The 23,158-nt window shown below is 44.9% G+C and overlaps 1 protein-coding gene across 1 annotated transcript in view; it reads left to right on the top strand.

Moving 5' to 3' along the window:
* Positions 1-6,588, top strand: part of SAMD12 (sterile alpha motif domain containing 12) — a 173,522-nt gene extending 166,934 nt beyond the window's left edge. Inside the window, exon 5 of the mRNA XM_054271578.1 lies at positions 1,286-6,588. Within this exon, the coding sequence (XP_054127553.1) occupies positions 1,286-1,308 (23 nt within the window). The 3' untranslated portion in view covers positions 1,309-6,588. The remainder of the gene's footprint in view (positions 1-1,285) is intronic.
* Positions 6,589-23,158: the final 16,570 nt, after the last annotated feature.

Here is a 23,158-nt window from a genome sequence, read left to right as displayed (position 1 = left end):
GTCAGCTGGAAAGGGTGCAAAGCCCATCCTGATGAGTCCCATCCCAGCACTGCTGTGGTCAGAGATCTGGTCCATAAAACAGGTGATGATGATGGACAAAGCTGCATCCCAAAACATTTTAGTGGTGGCCTTGGCAGTGCTGGGTTAACACTTCGACTCAATGATCATAAAGGCCTTTTCCTACCTAAATGATTCTGTGATTCCATGAAATAATATGGTGAGCTTGTCTCTGCATGGCTCCTCAGCCCCAGAAGCTTGAGCCTGTGATGAGTTTACAGGCATTTATGTGCTGCACCCTGAATTAACAACTGACTGTTGCACTCAGAAAGGCAGAACAAGGAGCACAAATCCCCTTCAGAAAATGTACAAGCTTAAAACTATTTAGGTTGGAAGAGGCTTCAGGAGATGGTTCCAGTAAACTCTGCTCGAAGTAGGGCCACATCAGGTTGTGTGGAGACTCATCTGGTTGAGCTGCAGATTTATGTGTAGGTGGAGGTCCCACAGCCTGGTCAGGAACTTGGTCCAAAAGGTAACCACCTCACTTGGAAGAGGTTTTTCCTTGCATCTAACTGGAATATCTCTTGTTGCTTCTGGTGTCCGTTGCCTCTTGTCCTTTTGCTGTGCTTCTAAAGACAAGTTTGGGTGAAGGGGAAGTTACAAGTGACCTCCACTGTGGTGTGACGGCTGCACACCTCTGCAAGGGCTTTCCGAGCAGCCCCCAGCTCTGAGTGTGCTGTACTGCTTAGCAGGGGAAAGAGAAACTCTGCAACCTCCTCATTATTTTATGGGGTCTGATGGGGGGGAAGGATAGGGGTGAGATGTTTTCACACCTAGAAGCCAATGGCCAGTTCTCACCATCTTAGCCAGCAGAAAGGGTGTGGGAACAGCAAATACTACTTGGGCATTTGGCAGAGCCTTTCCAGCTTTTGGCTATCAAGCCTTCAGTAGTTAATGCAAATCCAACCAAACAGAAGAGCCCTGCTCTCTGGGATTCAGACTACAGGAAGAATAAACTGTGCTTTCACATGAGGCAATAAAATTCAAGTAGGATTTGTTAAATCATGCAAATGATTTCTGGTCTGCACTTTATCTAAGGAATGGATTAAGAGTTTTTTGATTGGTGAGTAGAGTTGATTAAAAAAAGTTCTAGGGTCACAATATATATTCTACAAGTACATTTACTAAGCTCAAACCTGACTTTTTTTCATTTTAGTTGAAATCATTATAATTTCTTTGCTCTGTTCTATACTCACAGTCTGGTTTTGGATTTCTGTTTTTCTCACAGCCCCAGCAGAGAGCTCTCCATAAACATTTCCAGCATCTAAAGCTGCTGTCCTGCCACTTGATATGAAAGTGAACTTTCCTTCATGAAAAAACCACAATAAATGGCGCTGCCAGAAGATGACCACAGAGGATTGAAGACAAACTTGAAGTAAAATCAGCCCACTCAGCTGATACATTCTGGGGAGACCTGGTTTGCTGTGGAGTAAATATGTGGTGCAAAACATCCAAAATATCTAATTTGTTGAAAATGGTCATTGACAGACCTTTAGCTGGAAAATTTCTTCCAGTCTTCATCACTGTGCATAACTTTTGAGTTCCCTTTAGGGGACTGTCTATGCCCTTCACTAGAAGTCCTGTTTTAGCATGGCAACTACTGGATTCTTTTATTATGTATGCAGATGGCATGATGTTTTAGGAAAAACTTACAACAATTCTCCAATCTCAGTGGATATGTTCACAATATTACACCCTGATAGGAATGTAAACGTCTTGTATGTGTTAGTTTTGCAGTCTAATGGTATTCTGTTAAACAATATCAGCACTTCATATGTGCTTTTCTCACAGAACTAGCACAGTCCATATATATATAATGGTCCTTTTTTAAAATACTGAGGATATGTTTCAGTGTTTGTGCTGAGACTGCATCCAAACTAAGCCCAGTACTAGCATCCCTTCACTGATTCACAGTAGGTTGTGTAGATAGATTTGCACGTGGCAGAGATGTGACTTCTTTTATCAAGACTTAGAGAAGAGCTGTCACAGAGGTAGCCAAAACCAGGGTAGTTTGAAGGAGCTGTAGGATACTGTGTCTGCTCTCCCTCTCACCCACCAAATGTCAAAGGGTCCTGTTGTTGGTGTGCCAGTGTGTTTTCTAACTCAGCGAGGGAGAGGCAAGGGAGAGAGCCTTTCTCAGACATGTATGTGACCCTGGGTTTGGTCTGCAATAAAACCAGAATAAACTGGAAGAATTCATGTTCTTTATGCTGGCCACCACTTCTGTTTTGGGCAGGGCTGGGAAATTGTAGTCCAAACCAAACTCTCTAAAAAGGTAAAGTGTAAGACTATACTTCTAGGGAGCAAGACACTCCCTTTGGAGAGGGCAGATTTCTTCATTAACTTTTTCCACTTTCTACTCAAAACATTATTTTGGTAGGAACTGGGAATAAGCAAATGGTTCCAATAAGCCTTTCAATATACTGTAGCAGGCTCATGACTGTTGCATTCAATCTGAACGTTGTTTTTTGTTCAGTCTCTGAATGGCTGACCTCATCACTGGTTGTATCACAGCTGGCTGTGGTGCTGTTTCTTCCATGGGGACTCAGTGGAATTTGTGTCTGTCCCTTACATCAGGACCTTCTCAGCACACTCTTTATAATGAACTGATGTCATCAACATTCTGAGGGGGCTTACCTCTTTGTTCCTTCTTCCTTTAAAATCAGAGGTAGCTTTTTTGTGTACTTAAAGACTGTCACTCTCTCCAGCCTGATAGAGTAGAGTTGCTGTTAGCATTAATTCCAAACTGTGCTTGAGACAATGCTGAGTGAAGGTGCAGTGATGGAGAGAATGTGCAGTTAGAGTAAGTCACAGGCACCTTTCTGGAGGAAGCTCCTGTGTTATAATTCTTAAAAATTGTTGTGCAGTTCATTGCTAGAGAATGGAAGGTCAACCACTGAGGGTGCCTGTACAACAAACAGATAATTATCTTCAGGGTTTATTTTTTTTTAAGATGGTTATGGGCTTAGGTTTCAGCTCTCCACCCGTCTCATATTCAGCATAGTGGATACTTCTATAGCACTCAGTGCAAAAGCAAAATATTTTTACTGGTGACAAAGATTTTCAGAAGTTGCTAGCGATTTTTAATGGTTTGGGTCTTTCCATGGATTCTCAAATGGAGCTCCCAAGAATTACAGAATAGTAATCTTCTACATTCTCTTTCTGAAAATCCTGGTCCCTAATTTCAAATTAATTGGTGTAAAAATTCTCCTTAAAACATAAGGATCTTTGCCAATTGCAACATTTGCACTTTTTAGAGCTTTTCATAGGGTTGCAGGTTGGAATCTGATACCAATAGAGCTGGCCATGTGCATGGCACAGGTCCACTGTAAGCTTCAGCAAATTTTACAGCTCTTTCTGCTACAGGTTTTAAAAATGCACTCTGACAACTGACATCAATTTCATGTTGGTAAAGGAGTTGAAAACAAAATACTTTGATTGATATGTTAAATTAAAAAGAGAATGCTATACTTCTAGAGTATCTCTTATTTTACTACCCAGTGAAAAAAACCCAGAATAATTTGAATGATAAAAGAAGAGTTTATCAGAGAGTGTTATCTTTAAAGGGTGTGCGAGAAGAAGTTGGGTTAGGCAGAGAGCCACTAGAAGCTTTTTTTGTATCAATGTTAGTTTTGAACATCTTCCAGTATATGGGCATGAATTTAGATGTGTGCACTTATCCTGTTAAAACAATTTGTTTTAAAAGCTTCCCAGGATTTTAGCTATGGTGACCTAGAAAAGCAGTGTTATAGGCCCTGAGAAATGTGAAAATCAAGTCCAGACCCTTGAGTAGCCAGACTCTGAGAGATGTCTGCTGTAGGTGCCTATTGGACAAACCTCCCCTGGAGCTGGTTTGGTCTCCATCCTGCAGCCAGCCTATGCATGTGGATAACTGCAAGCATAGCCCCCCGAGCCCCGTGACACTTCTCACGTGTGTGACTGCCAGAGCCATAAGGAAATAACTGTACTTTTTGGCTTGTATTTAACTATTCATTGTGTTTGGATTTTTTTAATCACTGTTATTCTCCCAAAGTAGGCCATGCTTCCTCAGGGATATTTATGAAATTGTTCTACATCTCCTGAACAACTATCTGGATCCCAGCATATTCTTCTGAAAACTTTTTAATATAAATAAACATGTGGGAGAGGTTTTTGTTCTTATGAATGGGGGCAGGTACTGTGTTCTCGGAAAGGCTGTTGAGTGCAGACAATCAAGTCTATTGCATTTTTTATGCTGAACACCTTATTAATACCAGACATATCCGCTTTTGCCTGGGTCGCAGGAACAGTTCAGGGGAAAGAATGCTTTATCTCCAGTCAATAAATCATTTATGTCGAGAGTGCCAAAGACCAAGTCAACATGAAAGGGAGCAAATAAGTTATTCCGGCAAAGGAAGTGAATTTAAATATGCTCAGAGCCATTAGTTCTCTGCAAAAGAGGGGAAGACTAATGCTGTTTTCATAAAGCAGCCATTATCAGCCAGTGCAGATAGATAAATTCATCAAGGCCGTGCTGCTGTTACAGTGATCACCAGTTATTATCTCTGAGACAGGGCAGGGTTGTGACCAGGACCCTGTTCCTGTGCAGACCTGCAGCCTTCCTCCCAGCCTGGAGCCTGCCCTGCTGCCACGCTCCCCTGGCTTCCCTGTGCCAGGTTCAGCATCAGATCCCTCCAGGAATCCCTGGCAGAGCTCAGCCATCCCGAGTGCTCCGCTCCGTGACACCTCCACCAGAAACCTGAGGAATTGCTCACCCCAGAGAGCACACTGCAGCTGGGATCATCCTTTGCACTGTTTTGTTCCTCATTTCTTTTTCAGCTGGGTGGCTTTCTGTGCCTGAACACCTGCCATTTACTCTGCTAAGGGAAAGGCAGCCTTCCAGGAGGGGAGTTTGGAAAAGCTCCATGAGCTCTTTGGTTTTGCTTGTCCAGATGCATGGCAGTGCTGCACCAGTGAGTCCACCCCTCCCTGTCTCTTCCTTAGGGTACATGTTGTCACTCAACTGCAGCTGCAATATCATTGAGGAAATGAAACCATTAAAAACTACAAAATTCTGGGTTTGCCCTGAATTTTCAGAAGACCCCATGGCAGACCGTGGCAGACCTCCATTGGCACTACTCCATCACAGGCTCCAGAGATGTGTAGATTAGTGCCAGCCAAGGAGCCGGCATCGAGGTGGCATTTTTTGTGATCACTAAAATGAACCTCCCTGCACCTGCCACAAAGCCAAAAGATCTGCATTATTCAAAATAAAGCAAAGTGAAACCCTGCATCTTTCACATTGGTCCCCCTTAAGAGTTACCATCTCTGCCATCAGAGTCTCCTTGAACAGCTCTGCTGCAGGACTGCAATTAACCCTGGTATATATAGGCTGTCAATAAGATTTTAATTTAAAAAGAGAAGGTCCTTTGGTATAATTAAAATTGATGGGTGAGGGGAAAATATGACCAGCATTACCTGCAACCTCTTATAGTAAAATTCAGGAAAGTAATCTGGAGGGCAAAAAACCCACCAACATAATGTATGGGTGATTAGGCAGGCTCATGAGGATAAATCAGCAAGTAAGGAAAGTAGATGCTTAATGAAGGAATCCAAAAATGTATGGGAAGTCAGTGGCAAATAGGTTAGGGCTGGTTACACCAAAGACTTTACATATATCCTAATAAATACTGCCATAGCAAAGCTAAGTGTGATGTTAGACAGGCCCAGCACAGAGATTGCTCACACTACATTGGAAACCCAACAAACAGTCTTGTTTTGTATTTGAAAGCAGTGGAAGGAGAGAGTCAGATTACACATTAAAATGTAATTCCTCCTGCTCCATCAGTAGTTACAGGTAATATTAAGCAGTAACTATCCAAACATAATTTTAAATTTGTAGAACCATTACCTGAATTCAAAAGTGAAGGAAAAATTTGCCTAGGACTCCTCAGAACCAGAAAGCATAAAGGAAGCTTCAAATGACACCAGACCCACAATAATGCAAAAGAATGAGTGGTTTGATACAGAAAACTATAGACTCATTAGCTTCCTATCAGTCTTAGGCAAAATCATGGAAAAGTTGATATGGCGTAATCATTAGAGTAATTGATAAAATCGTTCATATTATTTTTATAGAACTGTATTATGCCAAATAAACTTGCTATTATTTTTGTGGTATCAAGGGATTGTTGAGAAAAGAGGCTCTGCTGGCATACTATACTTAGCCTCCTATAGAGCATTTGATTCTGATAAAGAACAAAATAGCACAATGCAAAATCAATATCACCCATATTTAATGGATTAAAAATGGATTACAGGCTGATCACAAAAAATAGCTGTAAATATGAATTATCCTCAATGAGACTAATTCTCATGAGCTCCTCCCAAGGTTTGCTCTATTTTCAATATACCCCCCAGGGAAAGAGAAAATTACTGTTGGCAACAGCCAGAGATGACAAAAACAGGGGCACAATAAATAATGATTTGAGCAGCTCAGTACTGGAGAATAACCTGGAGGACAGAAAAGTTAAAAACCCAGGAGAGATGGCAGCAAGTCCAACTTAGTAGCATGGGGAGTACGCAATAACACAGTGGCTGTGAAGGTGTCATAAATTATCTGTTCAGCATCAGCCCCAGAGATGCCTTTGCCAACTGGGATGTAGGACCAGTGATGCCATTCCAGTCTTTCAAGAAAGGTATCAACAACCTGGGAAGATTATTTTCAATAGTTCCCAGTGTCATTCAAGGGCAGGAAAACAGGTCTTATTATAGTGTCAAACTAATGAAGCTCCAGCTATTAATTTATCTCAGAAGCAATTTGAAGCGGTGACTTGATCCCCGTCTGCAATCACAATCTTCTACCTGGGCAGGGAAACGCTGTCTGAAGGCAGGTGGCTCTTCTGTTTGGAGGAAAAGGGAATGGTGTGCTCTGCTGGTTGGAAACTGATTTCAGGCTAGAAATTAAGTGCAAATACTCAACAGGGAGGATAATTACCAGTGGAGACAACTTACTCAGTTACGTGGTATGTTCTCCATCACATAAAGTCTTTAAATGTATGCACAGTATTTTTCTAAGTCAAAAAGCTCTACCTCAAACTGAAGCCCAGGCTTGGTGCAGCAATTACTGGATGAAGTTATTAGGCATGTGTTATGCAAGGATTAGACTAGATCATCAGATGTAAACTTCTGAATTAAAAAAATTTAAAATATCCTGAAGTTTCCAATATTACAGGAAGGCAGGGCGATCTATATCCTCTTTTTTTTCTCTTCCCCACAAAATGGTATTAATTTAAACAGCTTCTGTGGAAAGCTGTGCATTTGGTATGAGCATCACTAGATCTGCTCAAGTTGTAAGGTTCTGCTGCACATATTTAAAGGAAGAGAACTGGACAAGAAAGGACAACAAAACCCTTGGACATACCAAGAGTCTGCAGCTTTTCATTGATGGCAGCCTGGGACAAAATGCTGCATGCAAATGATGGGGCCATGTAGATGTGTAGTCAAAGCAAGGCACAACAGCTGTGGGTTTGCCTCTTAAGGAGGCAGCATCTTGCTGGCAAGAAACAGATTTTCGTGCCTGCAACAAGTGGCAGAGAAGCTGCAGTGCTGATGGAGAGGGTGATTGTATCACTGTGCAGCTGGGCACAGCACACAGGTTCCTTGCTTCAATGACAGCAAACTTCTGCTCTCATGAGGAGCCCCACTGGAGCTGGGTAATAAAGCCCTGCAAGTGAAATTACATCAGTGGGATTACCCAGAGACATGACAGCTGCTCCCAGCAGTGGGTTTTTGCCAGATTGGGTCCCATTACCATTGGCTGGATTGAATGTTGTACTTCAGAAATAAGCAAAGGAGTACTTGGTGTCTGATTCAGATCTCACAAAACCACTGTTGATGTGCACAAGGCAAGTGTGAGCCACTGGAGTCACCGTCCATGTGCTTCATCAACTGTGGGGAAAGCACAAACTGGATGTACAGTCCAAAGAGTAAACAGTTCACACAAACAAGGGAAACTATAAAAGCATTATTTACTGCAGATTGTTACTGGACACCTTGCAGCTCTGGAGGAGAGTGTTCTGTGACAGGCATGGCTGGGGCCAGCTGGGATGGGGTGAAGCTGGACTGGCACATGACTCTGACATCTGCTTCTGCCACCATTATCACAGCTCAGGGTCAGGCCAGGCTCAGTCTAAGAAGGAAATGAAAAGCTCCTTTCTGGTACTAATTCCAAATATATCTAAATAGTTTCTCAGAAAATAAAAATCCTCTGTAGTTGTTACACCTCTAATCACATTCCTTCTATTAAGCATTTGCCTTGAATTTATCTATTTAATATCATGAGTCACCAAATTAAATAGCAAAACACAGGGATTTTTATAGCAGAGAGATTGGTATTGCAGCAAAACTGCATGTAAGCAATAAGAAGCTGTGCAGGGAAGGAAAAAACCCTCAGATTGTTCCCATCAGATGCTTAGGGGACTTGCTAAGTTGGTTGGGTTTTTTTCAATATTGAGAGGGCAGCTTTACATCTAGGCAGAAGTTTTCCTTACTGAGCCAGGCTTTGGTCTCAAGAGCAGATAGAGAAAGAAATGTTTGGAGTCCTTTTGTCACTTTGTCTGCTTCCCTTGTATGTAAGAGGCTTCTTCTCTGCACTTCTGAGAAAGGTGGAGAGGAGATTAAGTGGCAGTAGAAGAAGCACAGAGGAACAGGAGCTTCCAGCCTATGCAAAGCATCTCAGCAGGAGACTCACATCTCATCCTTCTCCCCTGAATCCAACCCCACTGACCAAGGGGAGGAATGGAGCCATGCTGGGCTAACACAGGCAGAGAGCCGTGCTCAGTCTGTGCTGAGCAGCTCCTGCAGCCACGGCAGGAGACATTTCCTGGCAGGACTGGACAATCCCCTGGTGATGGGAATGACCAGCATTTCCCCAGAGAGGATGTGTCCTCTCAGGAGAAGACTCCTTTGCTTTGCACTAAGCTTCAGGGATGCTTGGCAAGGCTAAGATGGGTATTTTTAAATTTCTCACAGATATTGCAGAATCTGAAGGTGGCAGGGCAGTACCTTGGGACATGCTGGGCTTTGCTTTCATTTCTTGTAGGTGCTGCAGCTACCTGGACCTGCCTTGAAATTATTGTTTCTTTTTCACTGTCTGGGTAAGATGGGAGGAATGCCTGCCTGGCTCTGCACACCATAAACCAGCAAAGAGGACTCTAAATTTGGGGTCCTCTGCTTTGGGGAGTTGAATTTAGGGTTATTTGAACATGACCTTGAGGATGTCAGGCAGCTGGAACTGCAGTTGCACCTGAGTTGTCTCCAAAGGCTGCTTCCCAAAAAGGAGCCCATGGACAGAATCAGATCCCAGGCTGTGCTGGTGCATCCACATCGGCCTCTGATGATGGACATGAGCTGCAGGGAGTTACAGGGAGGCTGGGATCAAGGTGCTGGGAGATCTGGTCTCCTGATGCAGGACATGGGATGCAGAAAGGCTGACTGTGAGCCCTTGGCCATGGTCGAAGCAGTCATTGAAGCCAGCAAGCCGTGTCTGGTCCTGCTGCCTTGGGACTCAGTTCTGCCTTAGATTCACTAAGGAAATACTCTAAGCCAATGATCTCCTTTTAATGTTAACTTGGTTGATAATCTAGGAAGATGCCAGCACTCTAATGCTTATAAAGTGACACACTGTTATTCCCAGTACATCTATGGCTGAACTTTTTAACGATGGAGCCAAATGAGGTGGCATGAGACAAAAGTGTGCCTTTTTGTTTGATGTACACTGCGTTTCCCCAGGCATCCAAGGTGTTCAGCTGCACAGCAGTGCTTTTTTCCCAAAACAAAACTTATCATGCAAACTAATTTTTAGTATACAAAGTGGCCATCACTTAATTCCAACTTACAGCTTTTATATTCAGTCTTTACTTCTGTTTTCAAAAATCAACAAAAATAAAGCCCGGGCGGGAGGGAGGAGTTCTTTTAAACAATAAAATTAAAACCAATATCAAGTTTTTGGTATCTTTGGGCATGATCTCTGGAAGCTTTGGGTATCTGCTTTATCATTTTGTATATTTGACAATTTTGTACTCTGCATTGTTTGACTTCATTTGTGCATGGCAATGTATTAAAACATGGAATTTTTATTATACAGTAAAAGTATTTTGTTTGATTTAAATAAGATCAAGCTTGATCCAGGTCATGAACAGTAGGGGAAAAACCCCAGAATTTTCTCTGGATACAATTCTCACCTGGCAGCCCAAGCATTCTCATTCAGGTTGTTTCCAAGACCTGAAGGTGGGCAGAGCTTTTTGCCCACCCTCAGGTCTCCTTCCCCAGTGGCAGTCCCTGGCGCTGTGCAGTGAATTGCTGCACGGGTGCAGGGGTTGCCCAAATGCAGCACAGCACAGCTGGACCTGAGCAAAGGGCTCTGCTCTGCTGGGCAGGGCTTGGCTGGGAATCCAGACCAGCTCTTCTGGTTTTGCTTTAGTGCAGTGCAACAGTGAGCAGACACTGCACACTGTGAGGAAGAATTCTCCTTTCACTGCCCTTATTTCTCAAGACTTGGGGAATGCCCTTGTCAGCAACGAAGCATCCTCCAAGGGGATCAAAAGAAGCAGGTACTAGACTGTTTATGCTGTGAGGCATTTCACTTCCATCCCACCCGCCCCATTTATTCTCAGTATTTATGGCATGCAAGCAATTTAAAAGTCAATGGATTAGGTAGCTTTCACAAAAATGCTGAAATGATGAAATTCCAGCATGATATTATGCTCTTCCATATATGTAGGTTTTTCTTTTCATCCATAATTCTGAATATTCTCACATTTGTAAGGCAGAGACTGATGACATGTTTTGGTCAAACACAAAACACTGGATTAATACAAAATAGTAGAACAAAATTATATAGTGTAAGCTATAACTGACATAGACAAGATAATTTGTCATCTTAAAAAATCATAAATCATGTTTTTTATTTTAGCATCTCATGATGGGACTGCAATTTACTAAATTCTGTTTATATCTTTAAAAAGCTTTTTACTCCATAAACCTTGTCAGTGAGAAGAAAGTGTTAGCAGGGAAAGCTCTGCTTTTGAACAGATCTGTGCACATTACTTCTTGGGCTGAGGGAAATAAAAACAAGAAAGAGAAAGTTGCTATGTCACATCCCCTTTTCACCATCAGAGTCTCCCTAGGGGTTACAGTGGTGCCATATTATTACAACTCTTGTGCTGCACGCTAGGATTTTTTCCATTACAAACAATATGCCACCTAAACCAGATCTGCTTTATAATGAAACAGCAGCTGTCATGACCATGAAATATTTCTCCCTGGTGGCACAGGAAATATTAGCTGAAGCTGTGGGCAAGGCGTTTCCATTTGTGCCCATAGGAGTTTGGCGTTACAAATCCTGGCGATGGGGTCGCAGTTTCTTTATGCACAGTTTGTCAGAAGCCATCAATGGAGTCACCAATTGTACAGTTCATTCTTCCTGGTCATTTCCTTCCAGTGGCAATCAGTTCTTGATGAAACTTGCATGACCTTGTGTTATACCCATGTACATCCTATGGATCCATCAGAGCTTACCATCAAACCCCTGAGCACCTATCAGGGGTTACAGGTCCAAGCTGTGCTGCTTGGAATGATGCCTTAAGTTTTAGCTTAGGACCCATTTAGCTCAATGCCCTGTCCCTGTCCAAAAAATGTATTCTTGAACTAACATTGTGTTAGCTGAGCAGATCTGTTCTCATTTGAGCAAAGCCTTCTGATGTGAGCACATATCCTGAGTCCATAGTGAAGTCCAGAGAATGAAGTCCAACCCTAGAAACACACAGGATATTCCCAGTCCCACTGCTGACCTGTTGCTTGTGAAAGGACAGAAGGACAGGTTCCCTTCCATCATCTCTTCGTGTCCCATCTCCTTACTGTAGAACTGGAACTGCATTTACCTGTCCCTGCTAAACCTTGGAAGTCACCAGAGGAGCTGCAAGGCTTCCAAGAAGACTGTTACACAGTGCCCACCCTTGGGGCATGGCACTGTGATACAAAAGAGACACCTTATCTGAGAGACAAGAAGGTGCCATCCACAGCTCCTGCTTCTCCCATGCTGCCTCTCCCTGCCCCCAGGTGCTGAACTGTCTGTGCAGTGACACTGCCACGGGTGAGGTGTCACATTGTCCTGCTCTTGGCTGTCTGAGGTCTGCTCCTCTTTTATGCACTCCTTTGTCTCATTCATGTCGCTGCCTTGTCACTGCCTTCTTGCTTTTCTGCATTTGATGTGATTTCTTGCCTTCTACTGTTATTAGCATCACATGGGAAATACTGAATTATTGCATGTGAGAAACATACCGTCAAAAAGGAGAGTATTCCTTTTAAAGAATGGCACCAAGGCCTTGGCCTTGGGAGGAGATAAAGCAGAGAACAAATTGCTACAGGGTTTTTTTAGGGAGACACGGGGATTAACCTCATCTCCATGTCAGTGATGGAACAACAGACTAAAATAGCACACTGGACACTTTCTAGGAACAAAAACAACAACAGCAACAAAAAAAAATCCTTTTTAGGAACAGGGATGCTGAAGCAGCTGCTTAAAAGGGATGGAGAATAGCTTTGAAAAGCATCCCTCAGCAATCCTGACCCTGTGGTATGACAGGACCAAGTTGTCTACCAAGATCTCTTTCTCAGCTCAATTTTCCTGCAGGTAAGATTTGAATGGGAAGCAAAGAGTTACCTCTGTTAATTACCATTACTTTACATTTCAAATGGAACTGCTACTGCATTTTCTACCTCTTCCAGGTAAAAACCTGCTACCATGTAGCTATGACTAATTCCAGCCTCATTTAAGTCAATACCTCCGGCTGTCAGCTGAGAAACTGGGACACGTCCCCTGCAGTGGCCAGTTCAGATGCAGAGCCAGAGCCTGGGGTGACAGCAGGGACCAGGCCCACCTTCCCATCCAAGCCACCAGTTCGTGTGCTGTGGGGTGACAAATGCAGCTCTCAGTGAGACCTCTGACACAAAACGGGGGCACCCTGCAGGACCAGCGTCAGCCCAGCTCCTTACATCCAGGCTTTCATCTGGTCTTTATTAGGCACCATCAGAAAATTAGGGACAGGTAGAGGAAAGCCCTGGAATTAGGGGTTAAAACAAACAAAAAATTATATTGAGCCCAGTTGTGAGCTGAAGAGAGGCAGGATTTTATAGCCTCGAGAGCTTCAGCCATCCATTACAGAGGGCAGGCTGAGGGAGCGTGCGTGGCCGCCTCCACCAACAGCTCTAGGCAGATTAGGAGAACTGCTTTCCCTTCACTGGGGAGTTTCACTGCAGAGAAATGAAGCACTTCAGGGCACACCATAAGTCTCAGCTTGAGCACTGTGCCCTGGCCCTTTCCAGGCGCGACGGGAGAGCCGGGCTGGTGCTGAGCGCCGGATGCTCAGCCCAAGGGGTGCTGTGGCTCCGCTCCGTGCTGTGAAATGGGACAGAGCAGACTATGTGGGAGGCGAATTGTTTTATGGAAAATATTGGAAACCATTGTACTAAGCTGATTAACTCATTTTAACCATTTTACTTAGCTGCAACAGTTGCCCCACATGAAAAGTGCAGCTGCAAGGATTTGCACAACAGAAACACTCCCACATGCAGGAAAGCCAGATAAGCCCCTGCCTGTCGTCATTACAGCAGGAAATTTTAGTGCCTTGGGGACATTGCAGGGTTTTTTCTGCCTCTGTTTGAGTTTTAATCCAGAGCATGGAGGGTACTCTTATGCTGACTGATTTTGTCCACATCCCTTAGGTCCCAGGCTCAGCCTGATTTTGGCAATTCTTGGCAGGTAAAACTTTTGTCAGGAACATGAGAAATTGTGGGATTCAGGGCTCCCACTGTCTAAATTCCTCCTGGGGACAACAGCTGCTTGTTTTACCCTTAGGCAGCATCTCCTCTGCCCTCCTCCACTTCCACGAGTGAGTCGTACAGTATTACGCAGGGGAAATTAGGCTTTCTTCATGCTTCCCCTCTTGCTCCATGTTATTAGTCCCATAACAAGCTGCCTCTTAATCCCTAAATATGAACCTTTTGGACAATGTTCTGCCAGTCCCATGAGGGACTTGGCAACCAACAGGAAAACCAAGATTGTCTGGAATATTATCCAAACACGTCGGACCAAGGACCACCCTCAGCCTTCAGCATTTCTCATGGGTCACCAGTCACACACCCCTCCCTGTTAAATTAAAACCACTCTAAAAACAGTGTGGTTTTAAACACCAGCAGCAGGGCATTTATATGGAATTTTCAGACTGATACTTCTCCACGGGCCAGTTTGGGACCTCCTGAGAGTAGGATATTGTCTCAAAATATTCCCTGAAAACCATCAAGAAGCTTTGGTATCTAAGCACATCAGGAGCAGTTCTGCCATCTCTGCAAGCATTCGCTGCAAATCCATTTTACCCTCTCTAGATGTTTCAGAGCTCATGGCTGGTGCTTTTGCTCCAATTTCCTATGCTTCCAATTATAGATTTGAAGCAGCAGCAGACCTCCACCAGAAGCAGGAGCTGGGGTGGCTGCACGCTCCCTCGGTGCCAGCCAAGGCACAGAGCTGCTGCAGGGAACCAGAAGCTGTGGGCATGCATCTCCATGGAAATAGGTCCTTGGGAACATCAGAGCCATGCTGGGGTTGCATTCTGTCATTCAGTTTGTTCTGAATGGTAGCACTGTAAAAATCAATATGGCATTTTTAAAATGGATTATGAGGCAGTTAAATGACAAGTCTCCAAAGAGGAGTTGCAAATGAAGGGGGATCCCATGGGAGTTTTTATAGAGGGAATAGTCAGGAAGCTCTTCTTGGCTGTTTACCTACGAGGTCACAACAGATAAGCAATTGAATACAAGTTCCATGTGTGATGCTCTTGTTAAAGGGGCCAATATGACCCTAGGATGTATAAATGGGAATATTGAGTAGTAGGGGAAACTTATTAGCTCTACACATGACATTAATGAGACAAAATGAGTCTGGTTCAGCTGTCAACACTTAAAAATCATGTTGTAACACTGAGGAAGGTTGGGTGAAGAGCTGCAAGGCTGATTGAAAATATATCTTACAATGACCCAAAAGAGCACAATCCATTTATATCATCCAAGAGGAATATAAGGGATGAATTGATCTAAAAGTATCTACACGTGGAGAAGGAATACAGTACCAGAGACTCCTTAACCTAGGAGACAAAGGCATATAAACCAGGAAGAGTGGAGCTAAAAAAAAAAAGCAGTTGAAAATGAGGCACATTTTTCTCCTTAATGGTCTTCTAATTAACCACTGGAGGAGCTGACATGGGATATGGTTCTCCATCACCCCAGCAGATACTTGAATTAAGCATGGATGTCTTTGTACATGATGTAGCTCATGTATTGGTGTGGGAATTGCTGGGCAAAACTCCATGGTCTGCATTATGCAGGAGGGCAGAGGAAATCACCATGAGGGTGCCTTCTGGCTGTGAAATCTGTGAAACTATCAAAGTGATGACATCTGTATATCACATCCTGGCAGCATCCTGCCTATTTATGCACCACATGTTATGAAAAGAGTCTTTTAAGGATATTTAGAGGGCTTTAAATATTTTATTAGGGGTTTTTTAATATACTCTACCTGTAAAACCAGGTAGATGAAATAAACTTTAAAAATAATAAAAAAATATCCTGAAATAGATTTTCTATAAGCCCAAATCCCAGTCTTAAAGCCACTATCTCAGAATATTCTGGGCTTTCAGTATGATGCTCCAAGGACTCAGGCCTTTATCGTGGTTTAAAGCTTCTATTTCACAGATTTATAGATGCTAAACTCAGGAGAGACTACTGTGAATATCTAATCTGACCTTGTACATAACAGAGGCCACAGGCCAACCCTCAATTGCCTCCAGGCCACACTGAAGCCTTCCAGATTCTTCCTTCAGCCCATAGTCAAGACACAGCCTTCCCCTTCACCCTCACAGACAAACTTCAGATCATCTCGCATCTCACCACAGCATCCTTCCTTCTGCCCCTGACAAATGAAATCTTTCCTGGCACATGTCCATTCAAATTGCTGCTGCAAAGATCATTTGCCATTCCTATATCTCCTTGCTGGCTCTCCCTTTTGCCTTTTCACCAACACATCTGCTCCTCTTAGTCCCTACCTCTGCCTCTTCATCCCATTTGGTATCAGCTCACTCCAACCTCTCATGGCCCCCTTTTCTACCTTTTCTTTCATATCCCTTCCTTTTTTCCTGAACAAGCCTCATGTGGTGTATCACCAATTCATGTGGAAGGACCCTAAGACACATCAGTGCTGCTCAAGGAGAAGATTCTCAGAGCATTCCCACCCACCAGGGGACAGGGAATGGGGGCTGTGGTCAGTTCATTCCACGTTGGCTCTGTCACTCCTTCCTCTTCAGGAGGACAGATCACACTCCTCCCCTTCTCCAGCGTGGGACAGTTCCATGGGACACAGCTCTCCACAAACTCACAGTATGTGTTCTTCCTATGGGCTCCACTTTTCCGCAGAGTGCTCTAGTGTAGGTCCCTCCCATGGGGTGCAGTACTGCAGGACCAAACTGCTCCCATGTGGGTCCCTCACAGGGTCACAAGTCCTGGCTCCAAACCTGCTCCAGACTGGGCTTCTCTCCACAGTCTGCAGGTCCTGCCTGCTCCTGCCTGCTCCAGCACGGGCTTCCCATGGGGTCGCAGCCTCCTTTGGGCACCCACCTGGTGCAGTGTGGGGCTCTCCAAGGGCTGCAGGTGAATCTCTCCTCTGCTGTCTGCCCTTCCCCTCCCTCCTCACTGACCCTGCTGTCTGCAGGGCACTTCTGCTCACACATTCTCACTCCTCTCCCCACTGCTGTTATTCTGAAGAGGTTTTTCTTCCCCTTCTTAAATACATTATCACAGAGGTATTGCTGACATTGCTGATGGGTTTGGCCTTGAGTGTGCTGGATTGGCATTGGCTCTGTCAGATATGGGGGAAGCTTCTGGCAGCTCCTCACAGAAGCCACCCCCTGAAGTGCCCCTGCTACCAAAACCCTGCCACTCAAACCCAACCCCGTTTATCAGCGACAGATTCTTGTCACTGGATCCTTGTGCAGGGAGAAATCGTTCATGTGTGTTATTAAATGTCTGTATATCATTCCAAGGCATACAACAGTGTTGTGCAGTTTCCACCTAGACAAAGCCTGTATTTTAATGCTCTGTGTCCTTCTGAAAGAACCCAGCTTGATCAGCCTCAGTGCAGGAGACATCCTGGGACTGTGGTCAGGGGAGAGCAGGGGCAAGGAACAGGAGGTGCCACAGCAGGGGAGCAGGCTGGAGAAGTCAGAGCATGGAGGAGCTCATCCCAGACTTTGCTTTCCAGAGAAGAGCTCCTTGCCCCGTGTGTGTGAGTGCTGCTCTGCCTGGGGTGACAGCTAAGTGGGGAGAAAGGATGCACAGCAGAGTCCACTGCCTTCACTGCTCCTGCTCCATGAAAACTCACAAGCATCCCCTTTTACAAAGCCTCAGTGCACAGAGCTTTTTAACCTGATACTGCTCTAAACAACTGCACAAGGTTACCTTGCTTTATGCTACAGCAGATTTTAATCCTTCTGGAGCCAAACTGCATAAAATTGCCAAAGACTGACACATGTCTCTGCTCAGTGCTGCCTATTGACACGCAGGCACCTCTGGCCAAGCTGAGAGGAAAACATCTGTCAGTAGGTGTTAATGAGACCATCACATGTAGCAGGCAAGACCCAACCAGCTCAGCAAGATCTGACAAAATTCATGTTCTCATCGGGTGATCACAGCTATCTATGGTTCCACTCAGCTGTCAGGGAATGACTCGCACACATCTTTCCTCACACGGATATTTTATGAATTTTGGAGTTAGCAGGATGCAAATCTGCCCTTTGAGGATCATCTGGCAGAGCAGAGCTTTGGCCAGTACCTTGCAGGGCTTCTGCAGGAAAACAAAGCACTATTAAAGAATGCCCTAAGTGTCCATCTCTCTGAGCCAGCACAGTTGAAGCCTGGGGGCAGGAAGTACTTTTGTTTAGCAGAGATGTGAAGTTAAATGCCCCATTGTTTGTAACTAGTCCTGATGCCACGTTGTTTTTGCAGGAAGTCACGGGCAGCTTCAATCTTTTTACCTGCCAGCAGTCCTGAAGGAAACCCTGCTGTTGGAGAAGGAGCGTGGCATGTTTTCAGGCTGTCAGGCAATGGCATCATGGCTTTAAACACTGGTGAGTTAAAGCACAAGGGAGGGGGCTGAGGGAAAGGGAGAGAGGGGAAGCAGTAGTTCACAGAGAAAGTTTTCATTTAATTAGCTGATAATTTACATCTCACTGTACAAATCAGAGCTAAGCATATCTGTCCCAGCCAATGTATATGACTCACAGTTCGTCAAATAGATATTCTGGAAGTGAGAAGTTACAGAAATAAAAGTCATGAATTATCAGTTGTCCTTCTCTTCTCGTGGACAGCATCTTTTATTAAATGTAAATTCCATATATAGCCATTGCAAAGAGGAAAAATAGCTAAAGTCAAGTTTGCATGGATGGAGAAGTGACAAAACAAGAAACTGAGGATGGATTTCACCCTGTTGTGTTGGAGGATCCACCTGACCAGCACAAAACACCTGCAAAGTGTTTCCAGCTCTGCTTGGGGATTGCCCATCCAGTCTGCAGCAGACAGCTGCAGTAATGATGCACAGCCTGAAAGCTGCTGTTTCTGTGACCACCTGAGGAGCCTCAGACAGAGACTGTGGTTCACTAAAGTTAATAAACCACAGATGAGCCCTACTTGCTAATGCTTCTTGAAGGCAAATTCATAGACAAGTCCCAAAAAATTGTAAAAATTTTCAATGAGACACCTGGTTTTATGCATGAGCCCTTCTTTGCAGTATGCTGAGATCCTGTCATGCTTCCTGCAAAGATAAAAGCAGCAAATGCCTCTTCACACACATTTAAAAGTCACATCACAGAATCTGAGCTAAACAGCTAAAAAAGAAATGGCTCATTTTTAATGTGAGGTCCATGAAAGGTTCACTGTGGACATAACTCAGCCCTGTCCTGCTCTTGAGGGCCAACACGGGCTTTTGCCATGGCTTGTTGGGAGGACACACGTGGTTTGTCTGCAGAGGGTGGTAAGCTCATTTCTCAATGTTTCTTTAGCATGCCAAGAGATGCCAAGGGTTTGCACAGTGGGAAAAAGAGCCCCATTCCAAAACATCTCAAATGAGACCTCCTTTCAAGGAGCTGCTGCCCCAGATCTCTATTCTAAAGATGCACCAAGCAGGAGGACTACAATGTGTATTTTTTTCCCTCTGGAGTACATCTATGGAGTCAACAAACATATGGACATAAATTTAGCTGTTTAACTGACTCAACTGTTTAGAAATTTAACAAAAAAATGTGCATGCCAGTAGGTATCTGGAAACCAGTGTTTTCTATCTGAGACAGCAAAATGAATGGAGAGCAATATTCAAACACTGAAAGTTAGCAGACTAGGTACAAAAATATACCAGTTGCTAGGAGATGGCATTTAATCTGGAATTTTAGGCAGTAAGTAAAAATAAAGTTATAAGAAGAAATATTGTTTAGGGCAGAAATCAGGCCGAAGCAAGAGGCTGCTTGGGAGAGAGAGCACAGCAAGGACGCTGCCCAGCCACATGCTGTGGGGCTGGAGGTGAAGGGCAGGGTTATTGACTTCACTGTGGGAACAAAAGCCCTGCCAGTGAAAGACAGCGAGGACAAAACTCTTTCCTGGTTGAAGCTGCCAGGAGATGTGCTACTAAAGTAAATAAGGGCTGTACTTCAACCTGCAAATATCACCTTTGCTTGTCATGGAAGTCCAACCACAAGCTAAAATGTTGTGAAACTCAGCTCATTCCTCCAGTTGTGAAAATTACAGAAAGAACACAGCAAAGTTCATTGCTTGGGAAGCTGGGTCCCCAAACCAGATTCTGCTGGTTTCTTTCACCACTGAAAGCCCTACCTTCTTAATAGCATTAGAATTGATAAATGCTGGGTTTTAAGACTAGACTATCTTGTGAGACCATAAGGGTTCAACAGCAAGGCCAGCAGGGAATGAGTGGGGCTGGCTGCTCCTTACAGCAGCCCAGTCCCTGGTGGGAATTGTCCAAGTGGGATTTTAGTCCTGTTGAATACAAGGCAAAATTGCCATAGATCTCAAGAGACCATTTCCCCCCCTCCCTCACACAGGTAAAGGGTTGTGTGTAACCTAGTCCAGCACATGGGAATCACCTACAACACACATGGAGGACAAACCTTGCTCCTGGTCCCTATAAGTCCATGCAGGTCTTGGAAGCAGTGTTTGCCTTCAGCACCACCCCTGGGCAATTTCCACCTCAGACATCCCTTTGACCAAGGCTGGTAAGCTTTTCTACAATATTTGGTCACAGTGATTACATTCACTAGTTAGATCAAACTATTGGGGTCCCAAGGCCAAGACAGAAATTCTGACTTTTTACAGCTTTGCTATTACCTGTAATCCTGATGCTGGAGCACTACTTATTTAGACTTCCTTTGGATAGTGTTTGTCTAAGTGATTAATAATTTTCTCTGGGCAACAGCCAAAGATCAGAGTCCATGCTGACATCTGCAATCTGCCAGAGGGCTTTGATGCTGTCAGCAGGGCTATGGTGAAGCCTAAATAACCACTGGTCAAGGGGATATGTTCTCCTTGCTCAGAAATCCAAAGGACTGTCCTCTCTGCTGACCCAGCTTGTATTCCAGAGGATAACTACTGATTGCAGACACTGCTGGCTGCTCCACTGGCCTCTGCAAAACAAGGTTTCTGGCAGAAAGGCAGTAATGTGTCTGCTGTTATATCAGTGCTGATGGTGGCACTGGCATCTCCTCTCCATGAAACCCAGAGAGCAGGGCTGGTGCCATCTGGATCTGCAGCCTTGCCAGGGTTCCTGCAGTGAGGAGGGGCCGGACAAGGACTGATTGGTTGTTGTTCAATCCCTCTGACTGATTCCACTGCTTGGGTGGCAGAGCATCAGCCAATGAGGGTTGGCTGGATTTTTGTCATTACCTGTGGTTAAGAGCCCAACCATTACAGTCACTGACTGCATCTCATATTTTATCATCTCTAGATGACCCTGCTTAAGTGGGAGGGTTGGGCCAGATGCCCTCCAGAGGTTCTTTCAACCTCAGTCATTCTGTGACTCTCTGAGTTTTATGCAAGCAATGATTGCTGAAGTTACAGAGCTCACTGTAAAGCTCAGTGTGAGACCTCACCTTTGGGGACCTGCTCTTGCAGCCCTGTGAGAGGCCCAGCCTGTGCTGTAAGGCTTTCCAGTTGCACTGGGGAGGTACCTGGAGGATGCTTTGAGGAAGGATGATACTGGTGATGTACACCTAGTGCAGGAAAGCAGGGCCCTTGCAGAAGTGCAGGGATGAACATGGGTCACAACAGCCCCATGAAACACTCCAGGCTTGGGGCAGAGTGCCTGGAAAGCTGCATGGTGGAAAAGGACCTGGAAGTGTTGGCCAACAGTGACTGGACATGTTCAATCACCATGTGCCTGGATGGCCAAGAGGGCCAATGGCCTGTATCAGAAGTGTGGCTAGTAGGACCAGGGCAGGGATTGTCCCCCTGTACAAGTCCCCCCACTGGTGAGGCCAGACCTGAAGTGCTGTTTTGGGCCCCAGTTTTGGGCTCCTCACTTGAAGAAGGACATTGAGGGGCTGGAGTGTGTCCAGAGAAGGGCAACAGAGCTGGGGAAGGGTCTGGAGCACAACTCAGGTGAGGAGCAGCTGAGGGAGCTGGGGATGTTTGGCCTGGAGAAAAGGAGGCCCAGGGGGAAACTTATCACTCTCCAACTCCCTGAGAGGAGGCTGGAGCCAGGTGGGGTTGGTCTCTTGTCCCAGGTAATAAATGACAGAACAGGAGGAAATGGGCTCAGGTTTCACCAAGGGAGGTTTAGATTGGATAGTGGGAAAAATGTCTTCACAGAAAGGGTGGCCAGGCACTGGAACAGTCCCCACCCCTGCAGGTATTTAAAAGATGTGTAGGTGTGGCACTCAGGGACATGGTTTAGTGGTGAACTTGGCAGTGCTGGGTTAGCAGCTGCACTTGATCTAAGAGGTCTTTTCCAGCCTAAAGGATTCTACAATTCCATGATGGCATGGCCACTCTGGGTTGCAGCCAGCTTTTCTCCCAGAATGACTGGAACTGCTGTTGCTTCTGCTGGCAGCAGGCACAGATTTATCAGTGGGTGATGGAGGCAGTAACCTCCATCCCTGCTATGTCAGGTGCAAGGGGCCAACTGCCCACACTGTCCATCTGTCCACACTGTGGCCTAGCCTGGGGCTCCCTTCAGCCCAGTGTGGGGGTTGAATGAAAAAGAGAAACATAAAAGAAGCATGTGGGAAGCGTTAGGATTTTTTCAGCTTATTTGTAAAAGAGTGTGTTCCTGGGCTTTCAAGGGACAGCAGGAGGGTTTTGTCCCTACAAAGTGAGTCACAAAGTGAAAGAAAACCCCAGAGTATCCTTAGTCCTCAGTCTGTAATTGTTTGCAGTGATTTCAACCTGGAATATTGTGCTAAAGCAAATCATATCCTGGGTTGCATTAGAAGCATGGCCAGCAGGTGATGCAGGAGCTGATGCTCCCCTTCTATTCTGCTCTTTACAAGACTTGGAGTACTGCATGCAGCTCTGAGACCTCAGTGATTAGTAATGGAAGAGGTAATAGAAAGGCATAGAAGTAATGGAATAATAGAAGTAATGGAAAGGCATGGTCCTGTGGAGCAGGCCCAGAGGAGGGCCACGAAGATGAGCAGAGGGATGGAGCATCTCTCCTGTGAAGGCAGTCTCAGAGTTGCTGCTGTTCAGCCTGGAGAAGAAGGCTCCAGGGAGGCCTTTTAGCAGCCTTCCAGTACCTAAAGGGGATTCACAAGAAAGAAAGAAAGAGACTTTTTACCTGTAGTGACAGATCAAGGTGTAATGGTTTTAAACTGAAAATTTGATAGATTTATATTAGATATGTGGTGATTTGACCTGGGCTGGATCCCAGGTGCCCACCAAAGCCAGTCTACCACTCTCCTCCACACCTGGAGAGGGGAGAGAAAATATAAAGGCTTGTGGGTTGGAATAAGAGCAG

Source organism: Melozone crissalis, unplaced genomic scaffold (assembly GCF_028551555.1).
Source record: "Melozone crissalis strain CALT ecotype California unplaced genomic scaffold, PUWL_Pcris_2 ptg000002l_1, whole genome shotgun sequence".
Lineage (NCBI taxonomy): Eukaryota > Metazoa > Chordata > Aves > Passeriformes > Passerellidae > Melozone > Melozone crissalis.
Note: the sequence above shows the minus strand (reverse complement) of the source record. Positions and strands in the feature narration are given on the sequence as shown.